Source organism: Trichomycterus rosablanca, chromosome 22, assembly GCF_030014385.1.
Source record: "Trichomycterus rosablanca isolate fTriRos1 chromosome 22, fTriRos1.hap1, whole genome shotgun sequence".
In the NCBI taxonomy this organism is placed as follows: Eukaryota; Metazoa; Chordata; class Actinopteri; order Siluriformes; family Trichomycteridae; genus Trichomycterus; species Trichomycterus rosablanca.
Window position 1 is genome coordinate 14,499,753 of NC_086009.1, and position 12,891 is coordinate 14,512,643.

General features: G+C 45.4%; 1 protein-coding gene across 2 annotated transcripts in view; it reads right to left on the reverse strand.

The window, feature by feature from the left end:
- helz (helicase with zinc finger) overlaps positions 1 to 11,653 on the reverse strand; it is a 65,220-nt gene extending 53,567 nt beyond the window's left edge. The window contains exons 1-7 of one of the 2 annotated variants that reach the window (XM_063018460.1): positions 11,620 to 11,653; positions 5,499 to 5,705; positions 3,131 to 3,164; positions 2,920 to 3,044; positions 1,588 to 1,644; positions 1,252 to 1,300; positions 1,066 to 1,141 (exon numbers count right to left, since the gene is read on the reverse strand). In XM_063018460.1, the coding sequence (XP_062874530.1) occupies positions 1,066 to 1,141; positions 1,252 to 1,300; positions 1,588 to 1,644; positions 2,920 to 3,044; positions 3,131 to 3,164; positions 5,499 to 5,687 (530 nt within the window). In that variant the 5' untranslated portion in view covers positions 5,688 to 5,705; positions 11,620 to 11,653. Of the gene's footprint in view, positions 1 to 1,065; positions 1,142 to 1,251; positions 1,301 to 1,587; positions 1,645 to 2,919; positions 3,045 to 3,130; positions 3,168 to 5,498; positions 5,706 to 11,619 lie in introns of both variants that reach the window. The other variant, XM_063018459.1, reaches the window with a different exon arrangement.
- Positions 11,654 to 12,891: the final 1,238 nt, after the last annotated feature.

Here is a 12,891-nt window from a genome sequence, read left to right on the forward strand (position 1 = left end):
GACACAACAAGCCACAGGTTAGGGATTTGGGGATAGGAAAAGTAACCAATACGACAAGCAGCCATCCGGCGATTCGCAGCCATATACCAGCGCGCGCTGCAGACCTGTCCAGCCGTATTGGTGGGATTAAGCTAAGAGTGGAGACGTTGGGTTGGGGGTTGGGAAAAGTTCTGTCAGCTCTTCATTCCTGTAAGCAAAAAAAGTCTATACAAAGATGGCGTTTTACAACAGTTGCTACCCAGAATGAAAAACAGTCAGAGAGCAGGGGAGGGTAGGTACGAGATGACCCGTAGCAAAAGATCCTCTGGAGGAATTTCCTTATTAGTAAGGCCAATGCTGATAACAGGGGAAGCCAGAGAGCAGAAATGACTTGTTTTTAATCTGTGCACGAGTATAATTTCTTTAACACATGCTCTCAGATTGAGGCAGCCTCTGGTTCACACCGTTTTGCAAAGCCGTTAGTTTCTCCAAGATGGAATCCATATTGCGATTTATAGTCACAGTCTGAATTCCAATGGCTCTGCCCATCATATCAATCAAATTGGGCAGTTTCTGGGGACCTTTGACAACTGACCCAACTCTTTAAATTTCCTGATACAGCAGGGTAAAGCCTAATCCAATCAGGAAAAACCCCACAATCAAAAGTTCCGAATAGGTAAACATCCTCTATGTCCTCTAACGAAAGAGGTGCCAGGCACACGACCCTCCACTTCTCCCACGAGTCCATCGCGTATCCCGCCATCTGCGTTCCGCCGGGGCATGTGGGTTCCCCCGAACCCGAACTTCTCGATGAGAAGATGGTGTCAATAGCATTCAGAGAATCTGTGTTAGCCTAGTAAGTGAAAACTGCAGTGACGTAATCGCTGCCTAAGTAGTGCGTCTAAATAATCTGCCCGATGTGTTTGATGACTGTTTAGAATCCTCTCTACTTAGGCAGCTGCTGTGCTAAAACAGGATAAGTCCTTCCCCAAGCTATTACCTCGATGGAAAACGCACCATCGAAACTGTGTTTGCTACATCACGCGAGCACATAAACAGAACCAGTACCCGAAGGCTCAGGCGTACCTTTTGCACAGAGTGTACTCCTCGCTGCTGGTGACTCCTCGAGGAGGGGGTCGGAAGTGCCAACCTTCATGCACGTCTGCTCCCGAAATCCAGTCACAAACAGACCAAAAAAAATAGGGTTAACAAAATGAAAGAAAGAGAGAACGCCCAGTCATGTGACCTGAGTGGTCAGTAAAAGGAACTCACCCTCTTCGCAGTCACCTGCCTGCTCGGTCACCATCTTACTGCTTACAGTCTGGCAAACAAAACCAGTTTCATGAGTCAAGCTTGTATTGCAAAAACACACTCCTAGAAAACACTACACACACTACGTGATCATGATGCTGGACCAAACTGAACTGAGAGCTAATTTGGTAGACAGAAATACTGATTACTGATTACTGAATGGGGATAAAATGAAAGTGAGAGGCTGACAGGGAACACAAGTCTCAGACTTGCCTAGACATGTCCCAGTTTAGCGCACTGGAAATGCAATTAATACTACAGGCTGCATGCATGACCATTATTCCTGAACACGCTTACCTCCATCTCAGACAAGAGTATCTTCAGCCTGGTCATATCCTTAGCCATGATTCCATTCTTCAAAAACAAAGAGATGATTATTAGTTTTTTCTATGTGTATGTCCCCCTTTTGCTGCCAAAACAGCCCTGACCCGTCGAGGCATGGACTTCACTAGACCCCTGAAGGTGTGATGTGGTATCTGGCACCAAGATGTTAGCAGCAGATCCTTTAACTCCTGTAAGTTGTGAGGTGGGGCCTCCGTGGATCGGACTTGTTAGTCCAGCACATCCCACACATGCTAGATTGGATTGAGATCTGGGGAATTTGTAGGCTCAAACTCGTCGTTGTGCTCCTCAAACCATTCCTGAAGCATTTTTGCTTTGTGGCAGGGTGCATCATCCTGCTGAAAGAGGCCACAGCCATCAGGGAATACCGTTTCCATGAAAGGGTGTACATGTTCTGCAACAATGCTTAGGTAGGTGGGACGTGTCAAAGTAACATCCACATGGATGGCAGGACACAAGGTTTCCCAGTAGAACGTTGCCCAAAGTGTCACACTGCCTCCGCCGGCTTGCCTTCTTCCCATAGTGCATCCTGGTGCCCGACCATCCACGTGTTGTAAAACAAAACGTGATACAACAGAACAGGCCACCTTCTTCCATTGCTCCGTGGTCCAGTTCCCGATGCTCACGTGCCCATTGTTGGTGCTCTCGGCGGTGGACAGGGGTCAGCATGGGCACCCTGACTGGTCTGCGGCTATGCAGCCCCATACGCAACAAACTGTGATGCACTATGTATTCTGACACCTTTCTATCAGAACCAGCATTAACGTCTTCAGAAGTTTGAGCTACAGTAGCTCGTCTGTTGGATCGGACCACACAGGCCAGCCTTCGCTCCCTATGTGCATCAATGAGCCTTGGTCGCCCATGACCCTGTCGCCGGTTTACCACTGTTGATAGATTCTGACCACTGCAGACCGGGAACACCCCACAAGAGCTGCAGTTTTGGAGATGCTCTGACCCAGTCGTCTAGCCATCACAATTTGGCCGCTGAAATCCTTACGCTTGTGCATTTTTCCTGCTTCTAACACATCAACTTTGAGGATAAAATGTTCACTTGCTGCTTAATATATCCCACCAACTAACAGGTGCTGTGATGAAGAGATAATCAGCATTATTCACTTCACAGTTTAGCCTGGGTTGCATAAAAATCAACAGGAAATACAAATCACTTCATTACCACAACTGTGTGCCAATCAATCATCAGCTACAATTACTATGACAGGTCTTTTTCATTATTACAACCCCCCCCCTCAGAACGTCTGATAAATTAAAGAACGTTTGTTTATTTACCAGCGGTTCTCCATACAGAGCTTTGGAGAGAATCGTAAACACCTCCTGTAGACTTCCATCCAACACCATGTTTTGTAGCACAGTTCTGAAGCTCCATTCACCCTTACTCAGCTCCTCTGTTAGCACTGCTCCACAAACACACATAATAATGACAGGGTTTAACGTTCGACCTGAGCGTGTGCTTTCCTTCCCAAAATCTTACTTCACTCACCATGTCTACAGTCCTCATCAGCTTGGTCATAATTCTTCTGTGGAGGAAAGCAGAAGGGAAGAAAACCATCAATTACTGTGGAATAAACACAGGGAACTCGGCCAGCCCACTAGCATTGAAATCCAGGGCTCGAATTTCCAGTGGTGCTGTCAGCAATGGGGCATATACACTGATCAGCCATAACATTAAAACCACCTCCTTGTTTCCACACTCACTGTCCATTTTATCAGCTCTACTTACCATATAGAAGCACTTTGTAGTTCTACAATTACTGACTGTAGTCCATCTGTTTCTCTGCATGCTTTGTTAGCCCCTTTTCATGCTGTTCTTCAATGGTCAGGACTCCACCAGGACCACTACAGAGTAAGTATTACTCAGGTGGTTGATCATTCTCAGCACTGCAGTGACACTGACATGGTGATGGCGTGTTAGTGTGTGTTGTGCTGGTATGAGTGGATCAGACACAGCAGTGCTACTGGAGTTTTTAAACACCTCACTGTCACTGCTGGACTGAGAATAGTCCCCCAACCAAATATATCCAGCCAATAGCGCCCCGTAGGCAGCGTCCTGTGACCACTGATGAAGGTCTAGAAGATGACCAACTCAAACAGCAGCAATAGATGAGCGATCGTCTCTGACTTTACATCTACAAGGTGGACCAACTAGGTAGGAGTGTCTAATAGAGTGGACAGTGAGTGGACACGGTGTTTAAAAACTCCATCAGCACTGCTGTGTCTTATCTAGGGCTGGGCGATTTTGCCCCAAAAAAAAAATCTCGATTATTTTAAAATTATAACCGATTGTCGATTACGATTTCGATTTTTTTTGTTCTTGTATAATGCAATTGAAATAAGTAAATAATAAGTAATACGTTTTTGCATTGTAAATTAAAATGACTGCAGAAGTGCAAAAATAGTACCACCACCACCTATAATTATCCTTTTAAGGATCTAAAAATTTATAACAATAACGATCACAATAATTAAAAACAAAATGGAAATCTGAATTATCTATATGCTTTATAAGAATAGCTCACAAACAACTTTTTAAAAAAAAATAATGTGCAGCAAAACCTTACATTAGGAAAAGGACTAAAAAAAAGTTCTTTACAGGTTTCTTAAAAGAAACACGAGTCTGTGCTGTGCTGTTTCCACCACTGAGTGAGTCTGTATCAGTATCTATACTGGGGGAGGGGGGGTGAAGTAATCACTCAGCTCAGCTTTGATTTTGTCCTCTTGTGATTGGGGGGTGGATGGAGGGGGCACGTTCTGCTTCTAACTATATAGACTACAACTCCCATGTTTCCACGGACCGTCACATGTCCCCGGTCAGCCAATCCGCGCCGGAGTTTTGATTCAGTTCAGCGGTGTTCGATTCAGTGAATCTTAATTAAACTCTTCTGTTTGTGTCTCGTTTTACCGATCGTGTTTACGCTCCTTATTTCTGAATCTAACCGTTACCGTGTATAACCCTTGTTGTCTTCCGTTTACTGTTTTAGTTTATCCTCTGGTTTTGGACTCTGACCTGGTTTTGTACACTGTTTTTGCCTTTTTATATTAAACTTTCCCTGATTTATATTCCGCGAGCGTCTGGTCAGTTTCTGCCTCGTGTCATGTTGGTATTTTAGTAAAAATATAAAGTATGTAAACAATCGCGATTGTCACATTCTAACATCGGGTGAAAACGTTCATTCTGATTAACCGAATTAATCGTGAAAATCGCCCAGCCCTAGTCTTATCCACTCATCCCAGCACAACACACACTAACACACCACCGTGTCAGTGTCACTGCAGTGCTGAGAATGATCCACCACCCAAATAATACCTGCTCTGTGGTGGTCCTGACCATTGAAGAACAGGGTGAAAACAGGCTAAAAAGTATGTAGAGAAACAGATGGACTACAGTCAGTAATTGCTGACTACAAAGTGCTTCTATATGGTAAGTGGAGCTGATAAAATGGACAGTGAGTGTAGAAACAAGGAGGTGGTTCTAATGTTATGGCTGATCAGTGAACATACAGGTAATGCTTGTTGTGTTGGTCAGGTGTTAGCTGAATGGTCACACTATTTGCTTATTGATCACCCCAGTCCCAGACAAGGATGAATGAGGTGGTGGTGTGACCTTGTATTAACATAGTGTGGCCAGTGATGTGTCTGTCTCCGAAAAAGCGTGTGTTTTATATGCCAAGTTTGATTCACTGGTCCCAATGCTGGGTACGGAAAGCTAGCTGCGATCAACACGTGACTTTCCGAAGTATGCCCGAGCAATTCAAACTGCAACAGGGTGTTCCGATCATCTAAAGACCAGCAGACCACAGAAAATGATAAAAAGTACACAAAGTTAAGACAAAATGATATGAGGAGCTCACCAGCTGAATCAGAGCTGCTATCCGGTAGAGGAGAGCGCGGTCGCGGTAGTGGGCCGTGCTGGGGGCGGGAGGACACTGTCCCAAAGCCAGCAGGGCCTCCGAGCTGTGGTCCACCGCTGCCTCATACTCCTGCCTGACTAACGATCTGATGGCTTCTTCACATGACTTCTGTGGGCTTCTGTCCTCCATGACTCTGGGACAGAGTATCTGAGGAGGAGACGCAAAGTAAGAACCTTCATTTCACTTTCCAACCCTACTGACTGTTATTGTAGGAGTACAGTTTTACATAGTACTTGGTGAGAGGTTTCGGTTTGACTTCTCGTGCGTTTTTTGCTCTGCGTGTAAGCACACACCCTCTTTACATCTCGCCCTATGTCGTTCCGGTGTCATCTTCCACCCTTGTTGGTTTCTCGTATCAAATGAATATTCCATGTCAGTGGTTCAACACCTTCTTGTCTTGCGACCAGTCCAAAACCACTGGTTAAGTCTCGCACCCCTCCCACTGATCTGAGTCATGGCTGACCTCCCTCAAGCATTAACCACACCATAGAACAGCAAACAAAAGCTAAAATGAAACAACTGAAAGGTTGTATTTTTAACGAGAAGTATAATACACTGATCACCCATAACATTAAAACCACCTCCTTGTTTCTACTCTCACTGTCCATTTTATCAGCTCCACTTATCATATCGAAGCACTTTGTAGTTCTACAATTACTGACTGTAGTCCATCTGTTTCTCTGCATGCTTCGTTAGTTCTTCAATGGTCAGGACCCCCACAGGACCACCACAGAGTAGGTATTATTTGGGTGGTGGACCATTCTCAGCACTGCAGTGACACTGACATGGTGTGAGTGGATCAGACACAGCAGCACTGATGGAGTAATTTAACACCTCACTGTCACTGCTGGACTAAGAATAGTCCACCAACCAAAAATATCCAGTCAACAGCACCCCGTGGGAAGCGTCCTGTGACCACTGATAAAGATCTCAAAGATGACCAACTCAAACAGCAGCAATAGATGAGCGATCGTCTCTGACTTTACATCTACAAGGTGGACCAACTAGGTAGGAGTGTCTAATAGAGTGGACAGTGAGTGGACATGGTGTTTAAAAACTCCAGCAGCGCTGCTGTGTCTGATCCACTCATACTAGCAGGACACACACTAACACACCATCACCATGTCAGTGTCACTGCAGTGCTGAGAATGATCCACCACCTAAATAATACCTGCTCTGTGGTGGTCCTGTGGGGGTCCTGACCATTGAAGAACAGCATGAAAGGGGGCTAACAAAGCATGCAGAGAAACAGATGGACCACAGTCAGTAATTGTAGAACTACAAAGTGCTTCTATATGATAAGTGGAGCTGATAAAATGGACCTCACTTGCATGTCTATGGACTGTTCCCGGAAAACACCCACACAGACAGGGGGAGAACATGCAAACTCCACACAGAAAAGGACCTCCACCAGTTAATCAAACCCAGGATCTTCTTGCTGTGAGGCGACAGTGCTAACCACCAAACCACTGTGCCGCCCCATCTTAATATAAAGAGGGAAACATCAGGGTTTGTGTAGACAAAGCATCTGGTCCATCACGACCCATGTGGTGACCCACCAAGGGGTTGCCCTTGCTTCCCCCCCACCCCCAGTTTATAAATCGCTGTTCTATGTCACAAGAAATGTTCATGCTGTTAATCACCATGTCTGATTTTTATTACTAGATGGATATTATGATCTTCTTTAGCTTCAACTCACAATTATTTACACCCAGTATAAACAGTATATGAATTTATGTATATAAACTTTTGTCTCTTATTATTGATCTCCTGGTGCCAGACGGAAGAAACAACAGCGGATTGACTGTCACCCAGAAATAAGCAGTCCGAATTTAACCTGACCAGACGTTCCGACTAGGCTGTCATTCATTTTCAATTAGACCTGGCAATTTCTGGCGACAGGAGGCTGGGTGAACTTTGGCGACCTGAAGTGGGCAGAGTCCGTGACACAAAAACGTTGAGCACAGTTAGGAATTAGGAGCAGTGGTTCCTAGATAAAGGTTCCTACTAGAGATGGAAGAGAAACACATGGTTGCGGTGCCAGACGTCCACAAACAGCCGACAGTGATCTCAAGAAAAATAAGCTCGCTTAAAAACAAAGGACTTCATAATGCGTGCCACTAAGTTCTGGAACACAGATCAATAGTGTGTCGAATAAAAGAACGGAACCGGAACTGTTTAGCCGTGTAGATCAGCAGCTGGTCTGGTGCTTGAAAAGTGAGGCTTATGACCAGAAGAATACTATTTCCATGGTCATGCATGGAGGTGGATCAGTGATAATGCGAGGATGTTTATCTGCTGCAGGAACTGGCAATCTTGACCATGTGACTGGCATCGTGGATTCACCAAAACACAAAGGAATTTTGAAGAGGACAATGATCCCAAGTACACTTCCATGGAATGTATTGATAGATTAAATCACGGGGCGGCACGGTGGCTCAGTGGGTAGCACTGTTGCCTCAAAGCAAGAAGGTCCTGGGTTTGATTCCCAAGTGGAGCGTTCCGGGTCCTTTCTGTGTGGAGTTTGCATGTTCTCCCATTTACTTACCTCCTTATTTCTACACTCACTGTCCATTTTATCGGCTTCACTTACCATATAGGAGCACTTTGTAGTTCTACAATTACTGACTGTAGTCCATCTGTTTCTCTACATGCTTTGTTACCCCCTTTCATGCTGTTCTTCAATAGTCAGGACCCCCACAGGACCACTACAGAGCAGGGATTATTTAGGTGGTGGGTCATCCTCAGCCCTGTAGACACTGACATGGTGGTGGTGTGTTAGTCTGTGTTGTGCTGGTATGAGTGGATCAGACACATCAGTCCACTCACTGTCCACTCTATTAGACACTCCTATCTAGTTGGTCCACCTTGTAGATTCATCTATTGCTGCAGTTTGAGTTGGTCATCTACTAGACCTTCGTCGGTGGTCACAGGACGCTGCCCACCGGGCGCCGTTGGGTGGATATTTTTGGTTGGTGGACTATTCTCAGTTCAGCAGTGACAGTGAGGTGTTTAAAAACTCCAGCAGCGCTGCTGTGTCTGATCCACTCATACCAGCACAACACACACTAACACACCACCACCATGTCAGTGTCACTGCAGTGCTGAGAATGATCCACTACCTAAATAATACCTGCTCTGTAGTGGTCCTGGGAGAGTCATGACCATTAAAGAACAGCATAAAAGGGGGCTAACAGTCAGTAATTGTAGAACTACATAGTGCTTCTATATGGAAGCTGATAAGTGGAGCTGATAAAATGGACAGTGTGTGTAGAAACAAGGAGGTGGTTTTAATGTTATGGCCGATCGGTGTATAACAGTTGTCAATGTTGTTTTTTTTATGAAATACTCTATAATCTCTAGTCAGTCCGAAAATGGCTTGAGGTTCAAATCTCGTGATTTGTGGAAACTCACACATTACTTCCCATTTCATGTTTTACATCAGCAACCATGACATGCTGTGATCTGCAGCTAAAACTCAATCTTGATATAGGGCTCAAAGAAAGCATTACAATGAGAGAATACAAAGCGACTTACAGTACAGTTACAGTATACAGTCTGAGCTATTGAGGGTTAAGGACCTTGCTCAAGGGCCCAACAGCAGCAACCAGCAACCCTCCGATCACTGGTCCAGTACCTTAACCACTAGGCTACAGCTGGCCTGACCACTGTCGAACATAAATGAATATTTAAAAAATCTTCATAAGGGTGGTAAAGTTGCCCAGCGATCTAATGCACTAAGCACACGACCTTGTCCTGCTGGACCTCGAGTGTTCGAATCTTGGCCCTGGCGACCACACAAATACAAATAGTCGTGTTTGAAAATAGCAGCAGCGGCGAGAAGAAACCTTGTGTGCCCTTCTTACTCTGTACAGACTGTAGCTTAACTCTCAACTGGAAGCTGTTGGAATGAAATTTAAATAGCGTTTTATCCGACATCACTAATCAAACAATAGAAATAAGAAATAAATAAGACCGTAAGTACATGTTAGTTCTCAGGAATCAAGTGTTAAAGAGATAAGGAGGTGGGTTTTTAATCGTCTTTTGAAGACATTAATGCCAAGTTCACGCTACATGACTTTGCAAGTCGTCAGGTCGCTGTACAGTTCACGCTACACGACTGGATCTCTTGTAATCGGGAGTCCTTCAAGTCGGCTTGGCTTTCACACTACACGACTGATCGGCGATAGGGGGTTTGACACTACACCATTATCACCAACTGGAATCGCAGGCGAGTCTATCTGGTCCTATCCAGGGTGTCGCTGCCCTATCCAGGATGTTGCTGCCATATTCAGAGTGTTGCTGCCCTATACTGTGCTAGCAGCCAGCTGGACGTCTACAGAGACGTGATTGGCTATGTTTGGGGAACGAATGGCTGTGATGGATTGGCGCCCTATCCAGGGTGTCGCTGCCCTATCCAGGGTGTCGCTGCCCTATCCAGGGTGTCGCTGCCATATTAAGAATGTTGCTGCCCTGTACTGTGCTAGCAGCCAGCTGGACGTCTACAGAGACGTGACTGGCTATGTTTGGGGAACGGATGCCCGGTGCCCCGCAATGGATTGGCGCCCTATCCAGGGTGTTGCTGCCCTATCCAGGGTGTTGCTGCCCTATCCAGGGTGTTGCTGCCCTATCCAGGATGTTGCTGCCATATTAAGAATGTTGCTGCCCTGTACTGTGCTAGCAGCCAGCTGGACGTCTACAGAGACGTGACTGGCTATGTTTGGGGAACGGATGCCCGGTGCCCCGCAATGGATTGGCGCCCTATCCAGGGTGTTGCTGCCCTATCCAGGGCGTTGCTGCCTTATCCAGGGTGTTGCTGCCTTGTACTGTGCTAGCAGCCAGCTGGACGCCTACAGAGACATGATTGGCTATGTTTGGGGAACGGATGCCCGGTGCCCCGCAATGGATTGGCGCCCTATCCAGGGTGTCGCTGCCCTATCCAGGGTGTCGCTACCTTGAACACAGTGTTTAGCGGAGGACTCCGAGCTGCCGCAACCCTGAACAGTAAAGAAGGTTGATGAAAATGAAATGAAAGTGATCGAATACAAGAATAACAACAAGACTGGGCTACTGATCACACGTGATCTTGGCTGTTTTTGAAGAGGAATAATACCAAACCACGTTTACACATTATAGGGGGTGTCGAATGCCAAGTCCCAATGTCGTCCAGTTTAAACCCACACTTTTAATGACCCGATCTTACCAAAAAAGGCGACACGGGGGGTAAGAAAAACACAAAGGACCTATATTTGGATTGGGGCTCAGTTAATAATAGATGTCCCGTCTGAGTGCGTGTTGCGCTCCGTCATCAGGTGAGAAACAAACTGGCACAATAAACCAACCTCATAAGATGCCAGTCTAAACCAGCCTGGGTGTCTGGTATCCTGCACTTCATCCACTGCTCCTCACGCAGAAAGTGAGCAGATGTGAAAATCTGCTTTACCGAACTGTGATGTCGCCAACTAAGCTGAGTTTTAATCCCACCTCTATTGAGACAGATCCCGCCTTCTGTGTGGAGTCATCCACACTCCTGTTGTGTGTATTCCTCTCTGAACCAATCGCAGCGAGGAGGCGGGATATTGGCAGCCAGTCGTTGCAAAGCAGGCGGGATTAGGATGCGCGAAACGGGTGGGAAAGAAACTGCTAGCCGAGCGCTCTACATGGCCTTGAGCTATCGACGCCCCCGTATTTGTATTTACGCACTGTCTGGCACAATGGCCCTCAATGCCTACAAACTCTACCAAGCTGGTGTGTTACACAGCATTCCCAAAAGGAAGCACTAATGCCGGGTTTAAAAGTGGCAAGACGTGTAAACGAGCACATTTAGCGCGCTAGCTAGCGATAACTAGCAGGCTAATATTAGCCATGGTTAGCTTGAGTGTTGCGGATCTGGCGTTATTGTGTATGTGAGAATTCTGCAGCTGAACACATTGCGCATTTATTTTTATACGAATAATAAACTTCCAGCTGTCTATCTTACTAATAGCAGAGTAAAATATACATAATTTACCTATTTTGTAGTAAACAGAGGTAAAATATCCAAGAGGAAGTCTGCACTTACCTAGCTTTACTTTCTACGCCATCTTGGATCCACTTGTCAGCCTATCGCACGGCATTATGGTTAAATATTTACTGCGCCCGGTCGGGCTTCCGGCAACTGCCACAGTCCACCGATAGATGTACACATTGTATACATTGTGTAGGTGTGTGTGTCACACTCACTGTCCATTTATCAGCTCCACTTACCATAGAGAAGCACTTTGTAGTTCTACAATTACTGACTGTAGTCCATCTGTTTCTCTGCATACTTTTTAACCTGCTTTCACCCTGTTCTTCATGGGTCAGGACCCCCACAGGACCACTACAGGGCAGGTATTATTTAGGTGGTGGATCATTCTCAGCACTGCAGTGACACTGACATGGTGGTGGTGTGTTAGTGTGTGTTGTGCTGGTATGAGTGGATCAGACACAGCAGCGCTGCTGGAGTTTTTAAGTACAGTGTCCACTCACTGTCAGACTTCCCAAGTTGCAAAAACTCATTTCAGGGAGGTACCCCCGGACCCAGACCTCGACCCGACCCCCCAAGCCAAAAAAAACCTCTCGCACACACCAAAGGTTATGGGTGATAACAGAACTTTTAGGAGCTGCTAACTGAGCTACTAAGCTAACTGTTCGTGTCACAAACACATTAATGTGTACTACATAGTGCACTAGAGGGTGTGAAAGATAATAGATTTATGTTCCCTACATAGTGCACTAGATAGTGTATTAGAAAATCATTTATGTTCCTTACTTAGTGCACTAGATAGTGTACTAGATAATAGACTTATGTTTCTTACATAATGCTTTAGGTAGCGTATTAGTTAAGGAATTTAGGTTCCCTACATAGTGCACTAAATTGTATATCAGATAACGGATTTATGTTCCCTACATAGTGCACTAGATAGTATTTTAGATATGAATTTATGTTCCCTACGTAGTGCACCAGATAGTGAATTAGACAATTGGTTTATGTTCCCTACACAGTGCACTAGATTGTATATTAAATCACGGATTTTTGTTCCCTACATAGTGCACTAGATAGTGTATTAAATAACGCATTCATGTTCACTACATAGTGCACTAGAAAGTATAACTAGATGATGATTTGTGTTCTTTACATAGTCCACTAGATAGTGTATTACATAATTAATTATGTTCCCTACACAGTGCGCTAGATTGTATATCAGATAACGGATTTAATGCGTGCGCGCATGTGTGTCGCTCTTGGCCGCTCATTCTAGATTCCGGGAGATATTATCTGACTTGCGGGCATCAGGGAGCCGCTATGTAT